The sequence below is a fragment of the Scardinius erythrophthalmus genome, assembly GCF_964197995.2.
Source record: "Scardinius erythrophthalmus genome assembly, chromosome: 8".
Lineage (NCBI taxonomy): Eukaryota > Metazoa > Chordata > Actinopteri > Cypriniformes > Leuciscidae > Scardinius > Scardinius erythrophthalmus.
In genome coordinates, this window is record NC_138228.1 from 12,982,567 (window position 1) to 13,001,036 (window position 18,470).

The 18,470-nt window shown below is 38.9% G+C and overlaps 1 protein-coding gene across 2 annotated transcripts; it reads left to right on the forward strand.

Annotated features, from left to right (window-relative positions):
- Positions 1–6,218: 6,218 nt before the first annotated feature.
- On the forward strand, positions 6,219–18,066 carry tshz3a (teashirt zinc finger homeobox 3a). 2 transcript variants are annotated; one of them, XM_081372278.1, is made up of 2 exons: positions 6,219–6,926; positions 14,285–18,066. In XM_081372278.1, the coding sequence occupies exons 1-2, from the start codon at positions 6,887–6,889 to the stop codon at positions 17,326–17,328; spliced, it is 3,084 nt and encodes a 1,027-aa protein (XP_081228404.1). In that variant the 5' UTR covers positions 6,219–6,886; the 3' UTR covers positions 17,329–18,066. The 2 variants fall into 2 exon arrangements, with proteins under 2 accessions (XP_081228404.1, XP_081228405.1); XM_081372279.1 differs by having other exon boundaries at positions 6,219–6,335.
- The last annotated feature ends 404 nt before the right edge of the window (positions 18,067–18,470 follow it).

The following is an 18,470-nucleotide window of genomic DNA, read 5'->3' on the forward strand; positions in this document are numbered from 1 at the left end:
TTCCACACGCTGCAGGTTTCCAGTGACAGAGGATGCAAAGCAGCCCCAGAGCATCACCGAGCCTCCACCATGCTTAGGCAGAGGGTTCTTTTCAGCATATGCTTCATTCTTCTTTCTCCAGACAGAATGCTGATCCATAGGGCCGGAATGTTCCAGTTATGTTTCATCGCTCCACAGAACAGAATCCCAAAACTTCTGTGGCTTATTTATATAATTTTGAGCAAATCCTCAGTGCCTGTTGCCACCAAGTCTTGCTGCAGATCTTTTGCAGTCACTCGAGGGTTTTGCTCTGTCCAGGTAGTACCACTATTCCTTTAACTTTGAACTTGCGAACTATGCTTCCAACGGTGTCTATAGGAGCATTTAGTGCGTTAGCTATCTTTTTCTGTCCTGTTCCTTGTTTGCGAAGGGCGATGATATCTTCTCTCAACTTTTTGGACCATTCTGTTGACTTAGCCATTTTTCTAACATGCAGTCAAACGTGGCACTCAACAAACCTAGCCAGTTCAGATATTTCATGTGTTCTATCAAAAGCACACCTGGTGCAACTATTGAAGCCCTTGATTAGTTGCATCAGGTGTGCTTGAGACAACACCTGTTTTGCAGATTTGTCCTGTTGTGAGGGATTCTATTCAGGGGGTTGAATAATTTTGAGACTGCAGAAGTCATTGAGTTGCATTTTCAGTTGAATTTGGGAAAACCACTTGAAACATTTGTTGTTGAGCTATTTAAATTACTTCTGCTTGATTTGTTCATTGCAAACAGCTGAAAGTCTGTACATTTTGCCAGTAAACCTGATTTTAAGTGGTGGTTGAATAATTTCGATTACAACTGAATAAATATGCCAAGTTATATTCATACTTATATACTTGTATAATTATTCTTATATACACTCTTAGAAGAAAAGGTTCTATAGAACCTTAAAGGGTTCTATCAGGCTCTTATAGAACTGTTTAGGTGTTCCCATAAAATGATTCATTCATTTTTTTGTTTTGATACAATTTTATGAATTAAACATTGCTTTATAACTAGAAAAAAACTGTCATCATTGTCAATCATTAAACATGGAAGTATTATGGAATCATTTAAGACGTTTATCCTTATATAGAACTTTTTTGGCATTAATTAAATTAAAATTGAGTCAAGAACCCTAGGGTTCTATATAGAACCCCTTTAACCTTTGTTCTAAGAGTGTACATGACATATAATTATGATAAAATCCATGCATGTCCTTGGATGTGCTTTTTAGGGTTTACTAAACTGTGAACAAATTATGTTTGTGATTCATTTGTTTGTTATTGGAGTATTGATACACATTTTGTGCTCCTCCCGACAGCCACAAATCAAGTTAAATTACTCCATCAGGAGGGACAGTTAATTGCAAAAATGAATTTAAGTCACAAATGATGGATTTTTGGTGAAAATATCCTCCAGATAATAATAAGTACACCTTTCACATCAATCAAAACATTCAACCTTGAACCGTCTCTCAATCTTCAGACTAGTTTGAAAGACATATAATACCTGGACATTTATAAGAATAATGCCTTATATAACCTCTTTTGTAGGCTTCTTACAGGAAGAATGAGACACACACACACTTTCTCTCATTTTCTCTCCCTGCCTGAACTATCAGAGAAAACGCAGGACAGGCCTACCTGAAGATGGAGTCGATGTGTCTCGGACGTCATGTCTCCTGTCAGACGTGTAAGCTGAGAGACAGGAATGGCATGGCCGGTGAAGCCCCAGTGAGCAGGAGGGGTCATCCTTCAGCTCAAAGACAGGCTGAGAGACAGCCACATGGCACACATCTCCAAATGACAGCCTGTCAGTGGCAGGAGATCCACCATACGGCCCTGTCACCTCTCACCTGACTGAACTCGGCCCACTGTATTCTCGCACTGAGGGGAAACTGCGTCACTGTCAAACTAATGGTGGTTAAAGGTGAAAAATTTCCATTTTTGTCATAAGCCCCATCTGTACATTTATATTTTAAGATCAAGACTTAATTATCTATTCAGAGCGGCCTATGACCGTGCCTATGCTGTCATCCAAGAGAGGAAGTTGGATTAGTGGAAATGTGAACGTGGTGATGATATCTCAGTGATAACTGCCTTAATTAAATGTCTTGCGAGACCAGGGTACATTGTAACACTATATTGCAATATTTAGTGAATATTTCTCAGGCTAGGTTTATTTTATATCAATGGGCACCTTAAAAGTATTGGCTTCCAAAAGTCTAATAAAATTTTTCACCATTATTGCTTGGGGGCAAAAAAAGACTTTAGTTGTGAAATCTTATTGTATCGTTCCATTCCGATCAATTGACAAAGTTTAGGCTTTTGTTAGTGGAAATACAATATACCGTGTTCAAAATAATTCACCCCTAAGGGGAAAAGCAATTTATAGTTCAGGCGTGTTGATGCTTTGTAATAATGGAGCATGTTGCCAGCCACATATGGGGTAAGTTGTCACAATGAGATTATGATATGAAAACATAATTTTTGAGATTTCAGCAAAACATGAAATGATTAGGAAAGACCAAAACAACATGAAAAGATTTGAACACATGTGACAACTTGCTCCAATATAAATGTGCAATAAAAACACTGTCCCGAGAACACAGTTCAAACATAAATTACATTACATTACATTTACATTACATTAGATTACAATCATTATAGAGCTAAAATGTGCTTTAAACGTGATTTCATTGTGATTATTTGTTTATCCATCAGCTTTAACAAGAATATGATGTTTTAGCATTGAATTACCCAAATATTATTCTAACATTTTTGGTTTTAAACATTCATAATTGGACTTTTCTACACAATTGTTCCTAAAAAAGTTTCATACTGTTGTAATGGAGACAATACTGTTTTCATTTAACAACCTACTGCAGTTACACTGAATTATTGCAGGGTTAAGAATGACATCCTGATTGTGTCATTGATCAACACTTCCTAGGCTTGTAATCTCTCTGCCTGATCAATACTGAGTCAGAATGAATTGCTAAAAGCAGTATTTGCAGATACTTTCTCTAGTTTGCTTTAATCAACATCATCACTTTCGCTCTGTTTTTAACATTTATAATACACCCAGGTGCTGCCATCTCCAACGCATTCACCTCACCATCTCTTCAAAACAGATTTGTGAGTCTATCCGAGACAAATAACCGGAGTTGGAGAAGGTGAGCCATGCTGTTTTGACACACTGTTAGAACATGATGTTACAGAGCCAGACATCTGACTTGGGAAAAAGGTCATCTGTTCATCATAGATCAAAGTAGAGGACAGCACCTCTCAAAACAGTGGCGGAGAGCGGGCAGGAGGAGATTAAATGAAATCTTCACAACAGGACTGATGGACATGTGGCTCAAATACACCCTCCTGTGAGCTGTAGGGAGGGTGGGTGTCCTGCTGGCAGATGTCCCTTTTCGTTTCAGATCCTGCTTGACAAGATTGCTCTGAGGTGGGGAAGACCAAAGAGGTCTGGGTAATGAGACAGTTGCCTCCTTAATGTTTGCCCTGACATCATTGCACAAGCACAAAAACAAGAAGACATATCTGACTAGTTGCGGCCTTTTGAGTATTTTAATGTTCTGAACAGAATGAACTGAGCAAAGTAACAGACTTATATGCAGAAATCAAACTATGAGCAATAAAATAAGATTTGATAAAACTTACATTTCCTAAAACCATTACATTTCATTACCATTAACCAGTTGTACTTGATTAAAGTTAGTTTAACCCTTAAACGCATACCTCAGGTTTTTAGCAACCCGGGAAGTCATTCACTACCCTCCTCCTCATTCATTTGTTTATTACAATACACCAAGAAAAAATATATAAAAGATGTCTGTTTCCCCGTTCATTTAAAAAAAAAAAATGTATAGGGTCGCTAACGACCCGAGGTGTGTAACAGACAGTGTAAGTATAATAATTAAATTGACCTTTATTCCACAGGGTGGCCATGTCTGATACACAATGATGAAGTGACGTTTCGTTTCGTTTCACTCATAGTTACCGCAGGCAGAAAACAAAAGAATAGGAAGTATCATCAGCAAAACTTGAAATGGCTCAGCAATTTACTGCAGAGCAAGTACTGAACGCAATCAAATATTAGTGTCACTGTCGCTTGATGGTGGATCTGTTGAGGAAGCTGTCAGCAATCAAAATATTGATTTTGAAGATGTTGAATATGATAGATAGATGGCGAATATGAGCCAGATGCTGAATGTTCTGGGAAATGAGCTCTGACGAGGAAAGTGATGATGGTATACAACATCTGCTCAAACTGAACCATTCCAAGCTCCAAAAGGTAACAAAATATGCTTTCTTTTATTCTTCTGTAATTGTTACTCTAATATCAGTAGAGTTTTATATTATTATGACTGGTAGAGATCCATCCGTGTTAGATAGATCCGGGTCGCTATACAGACCTGAATATGTAATTATGATTGGCGAAACATTCATGCGTTTAAGGGTTAAATTAACAATTCTGTGTTTGGACAGATATGTGTGTATACAGTCTTTATTTCGTTCATTTGCAACTTTGTTTGGTTTAGTTCTCCTGACCTCAGTCAACAAACCCTCTGCATCCCATTCAGTGAGGACCAATACAGGATGTCACTGGCAGACCTTGCCTTGCATTTGATTTATGTTGCTCTAAAAGTAAAAATCAAAGATCCTCTCTAATGCAGCTCGGTGGCAGTGGGATGATATATGATGCAGCAGAGCAGTTAAATGAGAGCACTATATCTCTGCCTGTGTTTTAATGGCACGGTCAGAACTCTGACCCCACATCTGAATGACTTTACAGTACTTAAAAAGACATCCTCAGACAGTGCTGATTTGTAAAAGAAAGTCCTCAGGGCAAGCTTGTTTTGGCCATGCAGTTTTGATTACTCAAGAGACTGTTTTCAGGAAATACAACAGAGACATGCACAACAAACGTCTTTTATTGTTTTTCAGTAGAATTTGACCTTAATAAGAGGCTTAAAATAAAAACATTCAGACAGAAATGTAGTACATTTTGAATCTTAGCAAATGTTATTTTGTTGCTCTTTGTTTGATGCAGTAACGATTCAGATTTATCATCTCGCTTTTAAAAAACCCCAAAATGTGATAAAAACAGTATTACGTATTAGGATAATCATTAGGATAATCATGTATTATGGAAGTATGTTGTAGTGATATTCATTACTTTATGCACAAAAACATGTCAATCACAATTTATAACTTCCAAGTCCTAAATGCTTTACAGGTCAGTTCATATAGACCTACATTAAATATGAATATCTATGATAATATAATCTAAAAAAAAGAAAAGTTTCATGACATTTATAAATGTATATACATCAGAGATGCAATAATGGTTATTGTTATTATTGAAACCAAGTACTTAAATCCAGTTGAAGAATACTGTATTGCGTAAACTCTGTATGATAAGCACAAATATACTATATCAATGCAACACTTTACAATAGTCTCATTTGTTAACATTTAATGTATTATCTAAAATTAACTATTTGTTTCTGTATTTGTTTATCTTTGTTAACGTTAGTTAATTAAAATACAGCTGTTCATTGTTCATGTTACTTCACAGTGCATTAATGTAAACAAATACAACTTTTGATTTGAATAATGTATTAGTATAGGCTAAATGTTGAAATTAACTAAAAAGATTATTAAATGCTCTAGAAGTGCATGATTATTTCATAACCTTTACCTTTGCGAATTAATCCTTGGCTTTTGGCTGCTCTACATCGATAACTGTAAAAAAGCTTTAAAACATAGGCTAGGGCTAGGCTATTTCCTTAGTAAATTGCCTGTTTTAACTGTAAATGGTCTTTTCCATATGATCTGGTTACAGGCTTGCTAAATAAACCATAATAGGCTACCTTTTTATGCATTTCTGCTTGCATCTATATATTTGTTTCAATATTTTTTAAAGCATGTCTTATTTACACATCAAACAAATATAATTTTTTATGACAGCTGGTTTCAAACAGCGTCTTTTAATTAAATGTAAACTGACATCAATGTAGAATTGTGAAAAATGCACTAGCAATTAATGAACATCAACCGTTTATACTTAAAAACTGTAAAATCTGTAAAAACACTGAACATTGTTTGTTGTTATTGTTACAAAAACTCTTTTTTTCCGCTTCTGGGTGTAGGCTACCCATTAAAGGGTTAAGTTACATCCTCCTTGTCAGTGTAAGCGGTCTTGTTAATGCACTCTTAAGTGACATATTGGCAGTGTCTCAAAGTCCTACGAGCTGCCTACCTAGACTGCATTTTTGGGCATGGGATTGTGCGTGGGAGTGACCGGTAGGAGCACAGGAAGTGTTGTTTGTCTGCTATTGTATAATTGTTGGTCAACGCACTACGCACGCATGATGTCTTTGGTCTTCGTCGCGTCTCTCTGATGTTTCACTGTCTCGCGCCATCAGCGTTGTCGAGTTAAACGTTGTGTAACTTTTATTAACTTTTAATCGCGACACGAAACCCCAGTGTTCTGTGCCATTTCGTTGCGTTATATCTAGCTGTTTTGGACACAACCAGACGTGTAAACGCCCCCATACTTTCTGTTAGTGTATCGGTTGCCGCGGACTTTTGAGTGACGTGACAAACTCGTAGCGATCGGCTAGGCGTTAACTGTCCTGCCGTGCAGTTTTCCTCATCACTCCAGCGGACTGGCTTTAAACAAAGACTACCGCTGAACACGGAGCACCTGGGCTTTCTCCTATGCCCAATGCGAAGTGGCGTAGCTGTTGTGACTGCGCTGTACTTTTGTTTAATGGTGACACGTCTGACTGGGAGCATACATAGTAGAAAATCGTTTCAGTTTGCGTATATAGACACACAGTCTGCGCGCAAGTATGCCGCGAAGAAAACAGCAGGCGCCGAAACGAGCGGCAGGTAAGTTTATCTGAATTTCATTAAGATGCTCTTGTTCATCTGTCCTCCATTATGCACATATCGTTTTAGTACATTTCATAAGCCACAAAATCAGTGTATAATCGCTTTTATTTGCCTGGATTATCTAAACATATTTTCCTAATCCTAATTTGAGTCTTTTATTTTTGTCATGTTATTGATTACATTTTTTTTTGTGCTTTTTTTTGTCAGAAGTTAATTAAAGGTACAGTACAACTGATTCAAAATTACTTGAATACAGCTTTTGAATTTGAATTTTTCATTTTTGTGGGGCTTAAAAATTGTCTTTGATAACTGTCTGGAAAACTATTTTAAAGGCTGCAATTCTTTAAAGATAGATAAAGAGAGAAAGAAATATGCATACAGTAGCCTAAATAATTTTGGCATTATCCTTTTATTAGCTTTTTTTTTTTTTTTAAATGGAGCTAAGTATTTAAATTTTGTTTTAAAATATTACCAACATTCTGGAAGCCATTTTGTTGTCATGTGACAAGAAAAAAACGCCCAGAAACCAGAAAAAAATGTTTAGACCCTCAATCTGTAGGCTATATCAAGGTCATTAAGTTGTTGCATAATAAGTTGTTGAAATTATATATATATATATATATATATATATATATATATATATATATATATATATATATATATATATACACTTAACACTGGTATTTTAAATTTTAATCCTTTTTTATCAGCTTATTATACACATATCCATTTCAGACTCTTTAAACTTCTTTAAAGAGGTGAAAACCACTGAAACTGCCTTCATGTTAACCAAAATATTATCTGTCTGGTTAATAGAATAGATCCTATCCTATTATTTGAAAGAGGAGGAGTTCTGGGGAATTTTTTTATTTATAGCAGAGCTCTTTGAAACAGATACAAAGCCATTATTATATAGCCTTCACTGTTTGTGTGTGTGTGTGTGTGTTTGAGGCAGAGATGATGTGGAGTTTAATGGAGGGGTATGGCTTGCTCTGTTAGACTGGCCTGTCAGAACAGCTTTGTCTCATGTTGGATTTAATTGTTATCCTTGTGACAGCCTCATCCATCAAAGGCTTTAATGGTCAATCAGAGCAAGGCCATGTGAGTGCTCTCCTTCTTTTTCCCATAAGCTTGCCTAGGCTTTTATTTCATCAGTATGCTCCACCAAACTTCACTCATGGACCCTGTGCAGAGTGGTGACCATAGTGGTTTACAAGTGTGAGTTTATGGTTTACAGGTATGAACACATTTAGTGAAGTGCTATTTACTTTTAACCTGATGATGACCGAATTCTTGATTCTGATGCATTGTTTTTCTCTGTAAAGGATGTACAGCTCAATAGCCAATCTTGTAGGTGAAGTCTTAATGAAAGATTTAGAGCAATGTACTCTTTCCCTATCTCTCTCTCGCCCTAAAGGTTTGCAGTGCTCTGTAAAAAGAAACATTTTGCTTTGCTTTATTTGAGCACACCTAATTAGCTGTTAACTTGATGGATTCCTGACATGTGATTGGAGATGACAAGGTATGCGTCTGTCACCAAGTCATATTAGGTTTGTGCTCCCCTGATGTAATCAAGTTGATATTAGCCCCTGTTACTGGCCTTTCCTATTGCCATAACCCAATTTAGCACCTTTACGTGACAAATGAGCTTTTTGGTGCCTGTCTTGAATCTAGACGATTCTGAACTGTTATGAGCGAGGAGACAAACATGTGGAACCACCTACAGTCCTTCTCAAATGGATGTTTTCATCTGTCTGTTAGGCTTTGAGCCATATTTGGAACGACAGATTAGACATCAAATCTATTTTGAGAGTTGTACTTTGTTTCAACTTTGTTAGTTAGATCTCTCTCCGTCTGTGTGTGGGTTGATAATGTGAGTTAATCGGACACTCCTCCGCAAATCCCACGGGCCACCCTGGCCAAAAATCTTCTCGGTTCTCAGGCTCTGTTGGGCGCAACTCCAGGCCCTGCCTTCTCCCTCTTTCTAAGGGTAAATTCAGTCGCTGTCAGATCTAAGGTGCGAGGCAGGTCATCCGGACAAGCGGCCATCAGTCATGCGTGGATGTGACGCAGGAGCTGGGCTTGATGGTGGCGGTGATGAAAGGGCAGGAAACCATAGAGGCCCACTATTCCCTAATCCAAACCAGTGTCAACATACCTCTCCAGCCAGGCATGCCTGTAATCACTGCCAACAGCTTCAAAACGGCTAGAACCCCATTGATTTACACATGGCTGAGACAAAAGATTAAAGTAATCATACACATTCTTGCATACACATTTCACACATGCACACAGATGGTGTGTTCACGAGTTTAATGTGTTCATAACTGTTATTGATGTGATGGGCAAATTTAGTTTTACTTTGTGAATGTTCTGTTATATTTTTAAAATTGCTTTTTTTTTTTTATTTAAGCCAAATTTTGTAAGTCATAGCTGACTAAATAAGTATATGCCTTTTGCTATATGGGGTATAAGAGCTGGTCCATGATAATTAAAAGGAAAAATCTAGTTTAAAACACGTAGAAATAACTATACTAAACTGTACTATATATATTTTTAAATTGTATGGTTATAATAGTGTTTTACAACTCTTTGTTTACAAATACTAATAATTATTAATTTATAAATAGTTTAGGGGAGTCACAGCACATGAACTAACCTTGCTTTGTCATTAAAAAAATTGTGTGATTTGCAGAGACTTATTGACACATAGGATCCTCTCTATGACATAATTTCCTGTTTGATGTTATTATTTTAAAACTGCAAAAATTTTGCAGATAAAAGTGTTTTTTTTTTTTTTCAAGTGAAGCAAATTATTTTAATTTTCTTAGAAATAACAGTAAAATATGCCCCAAAAAAACAATCTTAAGATATCTGAGTTGTATTACTCAAATATTTTTCACCTTATGCCCCCTGCAAAAACATCACAATTCCTTTTTTTTACAGGAATTAAAATCATGCTCATTGTAGAAGAGGTGGACAATATTTAAGTCATAGTATGTAGGCCTATTGACTGCATTTTTAAAATAAATTTAAATAGGACAAAAGATGAGTGTCACATCATTGACCTGTGCTATCTATCCAAACTCTCATTTGAACTAGCACTCTATTGTGGTTGTAAACTTATATGAATGTTACTTTGCTGTGTTGACAATGAAGATATCAATCTTCTGTTAAGAAGACAAGAATCCATCTCTTTTTTTCTCATGGGAGCTGGCTTTTAGCTTGTGGTCCATTTTAGAAAAATGAGTCAGTCTGGTCCTCAGGGGTCCTGAAACCAAACCCTGGTGGAGAAGATCAGCACAATGCCAAACCGTCAATTACCCTTTCAACAGAGCCGTTAATCACGCTGCCACCCTTTACTTCTGGCATCCTGACACATGTCATCTATCACCCAGGCTTTCCGAGACACTGAGGGAGGGAAGAAAGGAGAAATATTGTTGAGAATTGGACAGAAAAGGCTGGGGAGAAAGTTAGGAAGTGAAAGATACAGGCCAAATGTTTAAAAGCGAAATGGAGATGGTGCTGTATAGGGTTTGTAGTTAGACTAAAAGAAATTGACACAGGCAAGAAAATTCAATAAATTTTCACACTTCTGAGTTAAGCTGATAAGTCATTAAGTCATTGAAAGCCTTCTTTGAGTAGAGAACTCAGCCGATGACAGACTAAGATATATCACATGCTGAGCAAGTGAAACGACAAATGAGTTCTAATTTAGCTAAATGCATGATAATTTCTACTTAAGCAAAAGGTGGGAATGTGTTTCATTGCACATTTCAAAATTTTCACCTACCAAACCACGTTTTGAATCAATCAATCAGTCCTTCAATCACCGACCTTGCTTCTCAAGAATACACGTTTGCATGTGCGTTCATCTTCGTCTGTGGGTATTCACGTACGTGGACATTTGTACGTGTTGACGACTGCGCATTCCCGTCCAAGCTAAAAATGACACGCATCACTCAAGCACAGCTGGCCTGTAAATGAACTCTAGCGTTCTCTTCTACAGCTCTAGCCCTGCTCCATGATGGATGCTCCTTTAAAGAAAGAGATTAATGAGAGGTAGGCGGCTTAGAGGACCATTTATCACAGTGAATATTATTTGGACGGCTGTGTAAGCCTGTAACCTGAGCGTTAGAGAGGCATAGACAGAGCACAGGGTCTTAGATGTCCTCTCTATGATGGATAGCTTTGCTTTCTTTCCGTGTTTGTTACGAGACACCAGCTGTCCACCGGGTGGTCATTGCCGGATAAGATTGGGAGTTTGGTATTGCATTCCCAACGAACCTTTCCAGTATTCTCAGTGAACTCAATTCCTAGTTATCGGAAGCTCATTAAAGAGGGTAACAAAGCCTCGCTTGAAAGGTTGGGGGGTGAGTTGGTGGGTGACAGTCGTTTTTTCCCCCTTTTTTTCTGTTGGTTTTTGCCCCCAACCTCCCCCACCTTGTCCCTGCAGAGTAGAATTATGAGTGCCATCCATCTCACTGAGTTCTTTGATGCTGGGCCATCATCTCAGCAGCTGCTGGCTTAGATACACATAGAATTGTTGCCAATCACTCTTGGCAGCTGAGACACATCAGACACACTGTTGTCAAGGGGGAAAAGGAATCAAAGGCACACAGAGTGATAATTAGAGAGATATCTCCCCTGAAAGGACGTTTATGGTCAGTAGAATTCCAGTCAGCAGAGACTGTTTGCCTTCCCGCATTTACAGTAAATGGTGAGTTTTAAGTTTCTTCAGCAGAGAAAGAGAAACACTACAGAAAGGTTAAGACCCAGGGCACCGATACACGCCAACAGTGTAGTTTAGTTGTAGTTTAAAAATTAACTTTGTTCTTTGCTTCGATTCCAGCAAAGAACACTATTTTTGGCATGGGGGGCATCTCAACATGTTGCCTGAACGCTGCTTTTTGATCAAAGTGTCATGTGTTGCACATTAGCATGGCCAGAAGCAAGAATAATTCTCACAGTTAGCCTCAATCTGTATCACACTGTGAGGTTGCAAGAGAGTCATGTGAGCTCTGAGGATGAAAAGCTGAAGTATTTACTGACAGAAAGCTTTATGTATGTCGAGCAACCATTCAAATGCATATCATAATCATCTTATTAGGTATTATTGCAAAGTTACCTAACAAGACCTATGTAACAAGACTAATCTATGGCATTAAATGATTTCCTCTGATTTTTACTTCATGTAAAAATGTTATCATCTAGAGAATCACATAAAGTGCAAAGCAGCTGTGAGTAGATGCCTCACAAAAATGCCTACTTTTAATTGTAATCATGTGTCTGACCTCTGTACTGTCTTAGAGTAATCAATAATGCATGCACCTTAAATAAATAATGTTATGTATAGTACTTGATGTTCCAATTTAAATGTCTTATGTGCTGTTTCTGTCTGTAGGGTGGAGGGGGTTAATGACTGGTCATATGGAGACAAATGTAATAGTTACATAAATCAAACAGGGCGAGTGCCACTAAAGTCTCCTGGATTTTTGTCCTGCTAGAGCTCATTGCACACATCACATTTTATTAGCTTAATAAATCACCCAGCCTGTCAATCAAGCCTTTTGAGAATAATTGGTTATGGTAGGTGCCTCCTGAGATGGATTATAAATCATTTGAGGTTAAAGATTGTGTTCAAATTTAGTGGGCTTTGGTTTTGATACACACACACACACACATTAGTGAAAGTTTATGGTTTTTCTTAGGATGAACGTGTGCTTAACTTCTCCACCCCCTAAGACCTTTATGAAGCCCCCTCCCCCCCCAAAAAGTTACAGTCTTGTAGTCTTCGGCATTTGTACAAGAAAAAAGCAATTTGCCATTGTGAACCCTCAGTGTGTCACCGTAATTGTCTCAGGGATATGAGAGGGCAGGAAAATGATCATGTCATTGTAGTTACACCTGGTTCACCCTCTTTTCGAACTGCTTTGGAGTTCATGCCAAATCAGGCCTTTCAAATGACATCTTTTGATCAAGGCTGTCGGGCACGATCAGAGGAGATTGGCAAGTAATGGATACCTAGTGACAATCCAAATCTACAGAGGGGATAAGACTGGCCTGCACCTGCCAGTTATCCTTTAGAGCCCCCATCCTGCGGGCCGCCTGGCTGACAGCCAGTGAGAGGCTAAATGAGAGAAGCGTGGGCTTGTGAGATTGTGTATTATCATTTGAAATGAGAGCTATTTGTGCTTTAACACTCTTGTCAAGACTGTGGTGGATCTTGTAAGAGAGAGAAAGGAAGAGAGACCGTTAGCGTAGCACAATGCACTTGAATCACACATGCAGCAGCACACCATGTTAGCTTGTAATTCAAGGCCTGCTGTATTTCCAAACATCTGACATGTCAAGCGTTTTCCTTTTGACATGAGCAACATAATCACAAATGCGCACACAAACAAGAGTGAATAGAGTGGAACAGAGACGGGGGGGGTTGGTATGGCTTTCAAGAGGGCATTTGTTCCACTTACGGAGTCAGAGTGACAGTGTCAAACTAGCAGGGGACAGGCTGTCAGGAGACGGGATCATCAGTCCCGAAGGACGGTGGTGGATGGGCTCTTTTGAGGGTGTGAGGGCAGCTGGCAGGGAGAAGGGCGACCGTGTCCCCTTGGATCTGTCATCTTGAGGTGCTCGAGCAGACACCTTTCTCGCAACATGTCACCTGTCCAAGGTGAACAGTCGTCAGGTGGGATTCAAAGTGACAGGTGGCTTATGTGCCGCCATCTTATGTCATTCCCCTTAACCTCTCAATCTATCTGTCCACCTTTTCCCTCTATCTATTTGTCTCTTTATATGTGCACAGGTGTGTGGACATGTGGGGAGGTGGGCCAAATGGTAGCAGGTGCAACCTCTTGTAAATAGCCTGATTAGAAGCTCAACAGCAAACATTAAGATTAAAAAAAGCTTTGATGTACACTTGACTAGACCAGACCAGCCTATTTCAAAATCTTAGTTCTAGAAGAGCGTTATTTCTTAGACCTCCGTTATTTGTTTGTGGATGCACTAGTGCTTATGTGCCATTCAGAATTGAATTAAATTCCTGAATTTGATTTGCATTTGAATTGAGGCAGACAAAAGTATACAGAATTGCAACCTGAATGTAAGACTTTGATATTTGTGGGCCAGGGTGGAAGAACACCTGTGTTGAACTTCTTTAAATTGTAATTTCAGAAAGAGGAATTTGCTGAATTGCAATTTAAATTCAACTTCATGTGGGGTGTGGCCCATTCACTTCATTCATAGAAGAATGTCATTAGGCAAAATTTTGTTTTGTTTGTTTACATTTCAGTGCTACTTATGTGGCATTTACTTAATACTTTTTTTCTCCTCCCCCCCCCCCCCCCCCTCTCTAGCTTATGATTCAGAGAATGTTAAGGAGACCCCCATAGAGACTGAAGATACTGGAAGTTATTGCTCAGTGGCCAAGGAGACACTACAGGATGAAAATGATTTGGGAGAAGACTTAAAAACCCCAATGGATGAACAAGATTCCCCTGCTGCTGAGCTATCAGGTCAGGATGTTGACAGTGAATCTCACATAAGTGAATCTAGTGACCCCACATCAGATACAGAGAGCGCCCCAAACAAAAAAGAGGAGGAGGCCACAAGAGACTTTCTAAAGGACAGTTCTGAACACTCTGTATGTATTACAGACAGCCTAGAACAGATGAAGGCTATTTACAAAAGTTTCCTCAATAATCCCTACTGGTCCTTTTTGAACTTGAATTCCTCTCAACCGTATGCAGATGAACAGACAGCCAGTAGCAGCGGTAGCAGTAGCAGCAACAGCAGTCCTGGACGCAACTGCTACGATTGGCATCAATCTGCTATCGCAAAGACATTCCAACAGGTCTCTCAAAAACAACCTATTGCACTTGAACCAAGTATTTTTTCCACTGTTCAGCTCTACCGCCAAAGCACTAAACTCTACGGATCCATCTTTACCGGTGCTAGCAAGTTCCACTGCAAAAGCTGCAGTGCAGCATATGACACGCTGCTTGATCTCACAGTTCACATGAATGAAACAGACCACTACCGTGATGACAACCTCGAAAGTGCTAGCAAGGGTGCCAAGTCATGGTCCAAGCCACGCAAGCGATCTCTTTTGGAGATGGAAGGAAAGGAAGATGCCCAGAAAGTCCTACGCTGTATGTACTGTGGACACTCTTTTGAATCTTTGCAAGACCTCAGCGTGCACATGATAAAGACTAAGCATTACCAAAAGGTTCCTCTGAGAGAGCCAAGAACAGCAATTGCTGCTAAAGTTGTGTCTTCTTTCAGAAAGAGGGTTCCAATGGAGTTGGATGTTGCAAAATCTTTGCAAACAACGGAGCAGACAAAAAGTCCTAATGATGGGCAGGCCAACGATATTTTTCAGATGTACTCTGAACAAACCGACAATAAAAACGTTAAAGATCAGAAGACGACAAGCCGTGGTATACAGTTCAAGTCTCAGAATCTTAAATGTATGGAGTGTGGTATTTTGCATGACTCTATTCAGCACTTGAGTGCTCATATGGTGTTGACCGGCCACTTTGTAAAAGTTACCCAATCATTGCAAAAAACAGACAAGCCTCCTCATCCCAAAAGTAAGTCTGAGAAGTCTCAGTCAGGTACAACATGTTCTTCCCCTCTCTCAGCCACAGGAATCTTGGAGTCATCATCAATCACATCTGTAGCAACTGGGGACAACAAAAACAAGACACAAGAAATTACTTCTCTGAAAGACAATGAATGCAATGAGTCTGCAAATGTAAATGATGCTAAGCAGAAATTCAGCACATTAACAAAGTCTGATTACCTTACTGAAGATGATCTGAAAGAGAGTCCTAAAATGGATTTTGATATTCTAAAATCACTGGAGAATACAGTTACATCTGCCATTAACAAAGCACAGAGGGGTGCCCCAAGCTGGGGCGGTTACCAGAGCATTCATGCAGCTTATCAGTTACAAAACCATCTGAAACCTGCTCTGCACAACTCAGGCTATATTTCCTCTTTAAAACAATCATCCAGTAGTCAGGAAGTCCAGTCTTTAGACAAAAGTCATTTGATTCCTCCAAGCACTCCACCAAGAACTTCCTCAACCACGGTTAATCTCTATGAGGTGGACAAACTGGAAAACAAAGTAACCGTAACAGTTGCTGAAGTAGACAGGCGATTTAATGACTTGAATGGGCAGGGATCACCACATCGGCAGCTGCTGAATCTTAAAGGGAAATCACTGGTGTCAAAATCTCCAAGCCTGGATAACATGATTACATCTATGAGCAATGTCACTGAGAGTAACACAAACGAAAGGGAAATTAAGAAGCACACTCAAGACTTCAGAACTCACACCACCTCCACCTCAGATCTGTATGATGACGCTGGTCCATTATCTGCACACCCTGAGCCAAAACAACCCTCTGTCAGTCCTCTAAGTGCCCTTCAGTCTGTTATGAACCTTCATCTGGGTAAAGCTGCCAAACCGCTAAGGCCTGTCCAGGACCCTATGAGTATGCTTCTCAGGATGAGCAACAGCATGGCAGAAAGGGCCGCTCTCGCCGCTCCATCTGGACACTTGACGAAACCTAGCCAGTCACATACGGACTGCCATGAAATTTGCAGAGACCAACCGATAGACTTGTCCAAAGGCAAAAGTGAACAATGTCTCAGAGCTGCTACTCTCCCAGGCAAAGCTGTGAGTTCCTCTGTGCCTGGTGCATCTGTGACTGAATCAACTAGTTCAAAAATCTTCACACCAGCGAGTCCTTTGCGTGAAAATGCCCTCTCTGACATATCAGACATGCTGCGAAATCTCTCAGACTCTCAAGTTTTGAAACCCCCAACACTTTTATGCAGGCCAGGGCAGTCAGAAATCGAAGGTTCTCATACATCAGATGAGGCAGAGGATACGTCAGTGGTGCACAAACGTAAAGGTAGGCAGTCACACTGGAAACCCCAGCACTTGCTGATTTTGCAGGCTCAGTTCACGTCCTGCCTGAGGCAGACAGCTGATGGAAAGTATGTGATATCAGACTTGAGCTCCCAGGAAAGGATGGTCATATCACAAATAACAGGTCTATCTATGACAACCATCAGCCACTGGCTGGCCAATGTGAAATACCAGCTCAGACGAACTGGCAGAACAAAGTTCATAAAGAACGTTGACTCAGGACACCCAGTTTTCTACTGTAGCGAATGTGCAACACAGTTCCAAGCTCGTTCTACATACATCTGTCACCTTGAGTCACACCTTGGGTTTAAAATGAAAGACTTGGCTAAACTTTCTTCTAAGAATTTCAACCGGAAGATTACGAAGCATTCTAAAAGCACTTCCTTAAAACCTGTGCTTCCAGCTGTATCGCCAGCTAGAGGATGTCAGGAGCAACTGCTACCAGTGCCAGCGCTGTAACATACACACAAACTCGTACAGTTAACAGTGTATGCCAGGACATTTATTGTACTCCAAGTTGAGAACAGACAGTAGGATCATAGTGTAAAGATTCATTCACAGTTACTTACATGTTGTTGCATTAACATACATAATTGGCCTTGTAGGCTAAGCTTTGTGATCTTTGGTGTTGTCAAGGGAATTTAGCATTAAAAATTCTAAGGTGGCTAATGCCAGCTTTACCAAATAGATACTCTGTATAAGAAATCTATGTAAACGTGTCTTAAAATTATGAACATTCTAAAATAATCATGAACATTTTGGGGGGAGATGTTTCTGTTCTGATGAGAGAAGAATGTAAATTTGTACATAGACAAACTACGTTATGCATATTTTCCAAAATATGGCTTGCTTTCATTATTGCCTGTGCTACTACTTGGTTTGTTTGTGCATAATGAATCTGATTTATTGAGATGTATAATTAAAGAACTGTATATAAAGTGTTATAAAATACTTAGTCTTAAACCTTTTTCTTGTTGATATAAATTGCCATGACTTGCTTTTTTACAGATGCGTTTTCACTTCTGTATCACTTCTTCATTTTTATTCTAGCCAGATTTGTTAATCAGTCTATTTAACCAGACATTTTTGACTGTTTTTATTTACACAATTTTTGTTGAATGTTAATACATTGAATGAGGCATGCCATCCATATATGTAAAATGTAAAAAACTGCAATCTTTTTATAGAGAGAGAGAGAAAAAAAACAATTAGAAGAACAAAAACCTGTTTGTCTTTGTCTTAAATACTTGACTTTCTGTCATACATGCAATTCACATTTTTATTCTGTTTAATTGATGTGTTTCTGATTAATTGGCACCAGTTTAACCTGATTTCAGAATTCAGTAGGCTATATTTAAATCCCATTGTTTAATTAGTCATCCAAGAGTCCAAAACACTCAGTTTTCACACTCAATGATCTTATGTGTGACCAGTCATTGGATCGAGGCTTTTTCATAATTTGAAATCTCATGATTGTGCTGCAGTTACTTCCTCTTTAGTGAAGATCTTTTAACTCTTACCATGCCAAGTTTAAACATCTACTCAGATATTTGTACTCTTTGTAATGTTAGCTTGTTTCCCATTCAGTATTGACAGACAGA

Bases quoted from the DNA above. Each gene is read 5' to 3' on its own strand.
- tshz3a (XM_081372278.1), top strand. From the start codon at position 6,887: ATGCCGCGAAGAAAACAGCAGGCGCCGAAACGAGCGGCAG. The intron at 6,927-14,284 runs GTAAGTTTATCT...CCCCCTCTCTAG, and splicing joins GGCGCCGAAACGAGCGGCAG to CTTATGATTCAGAGAATGTT.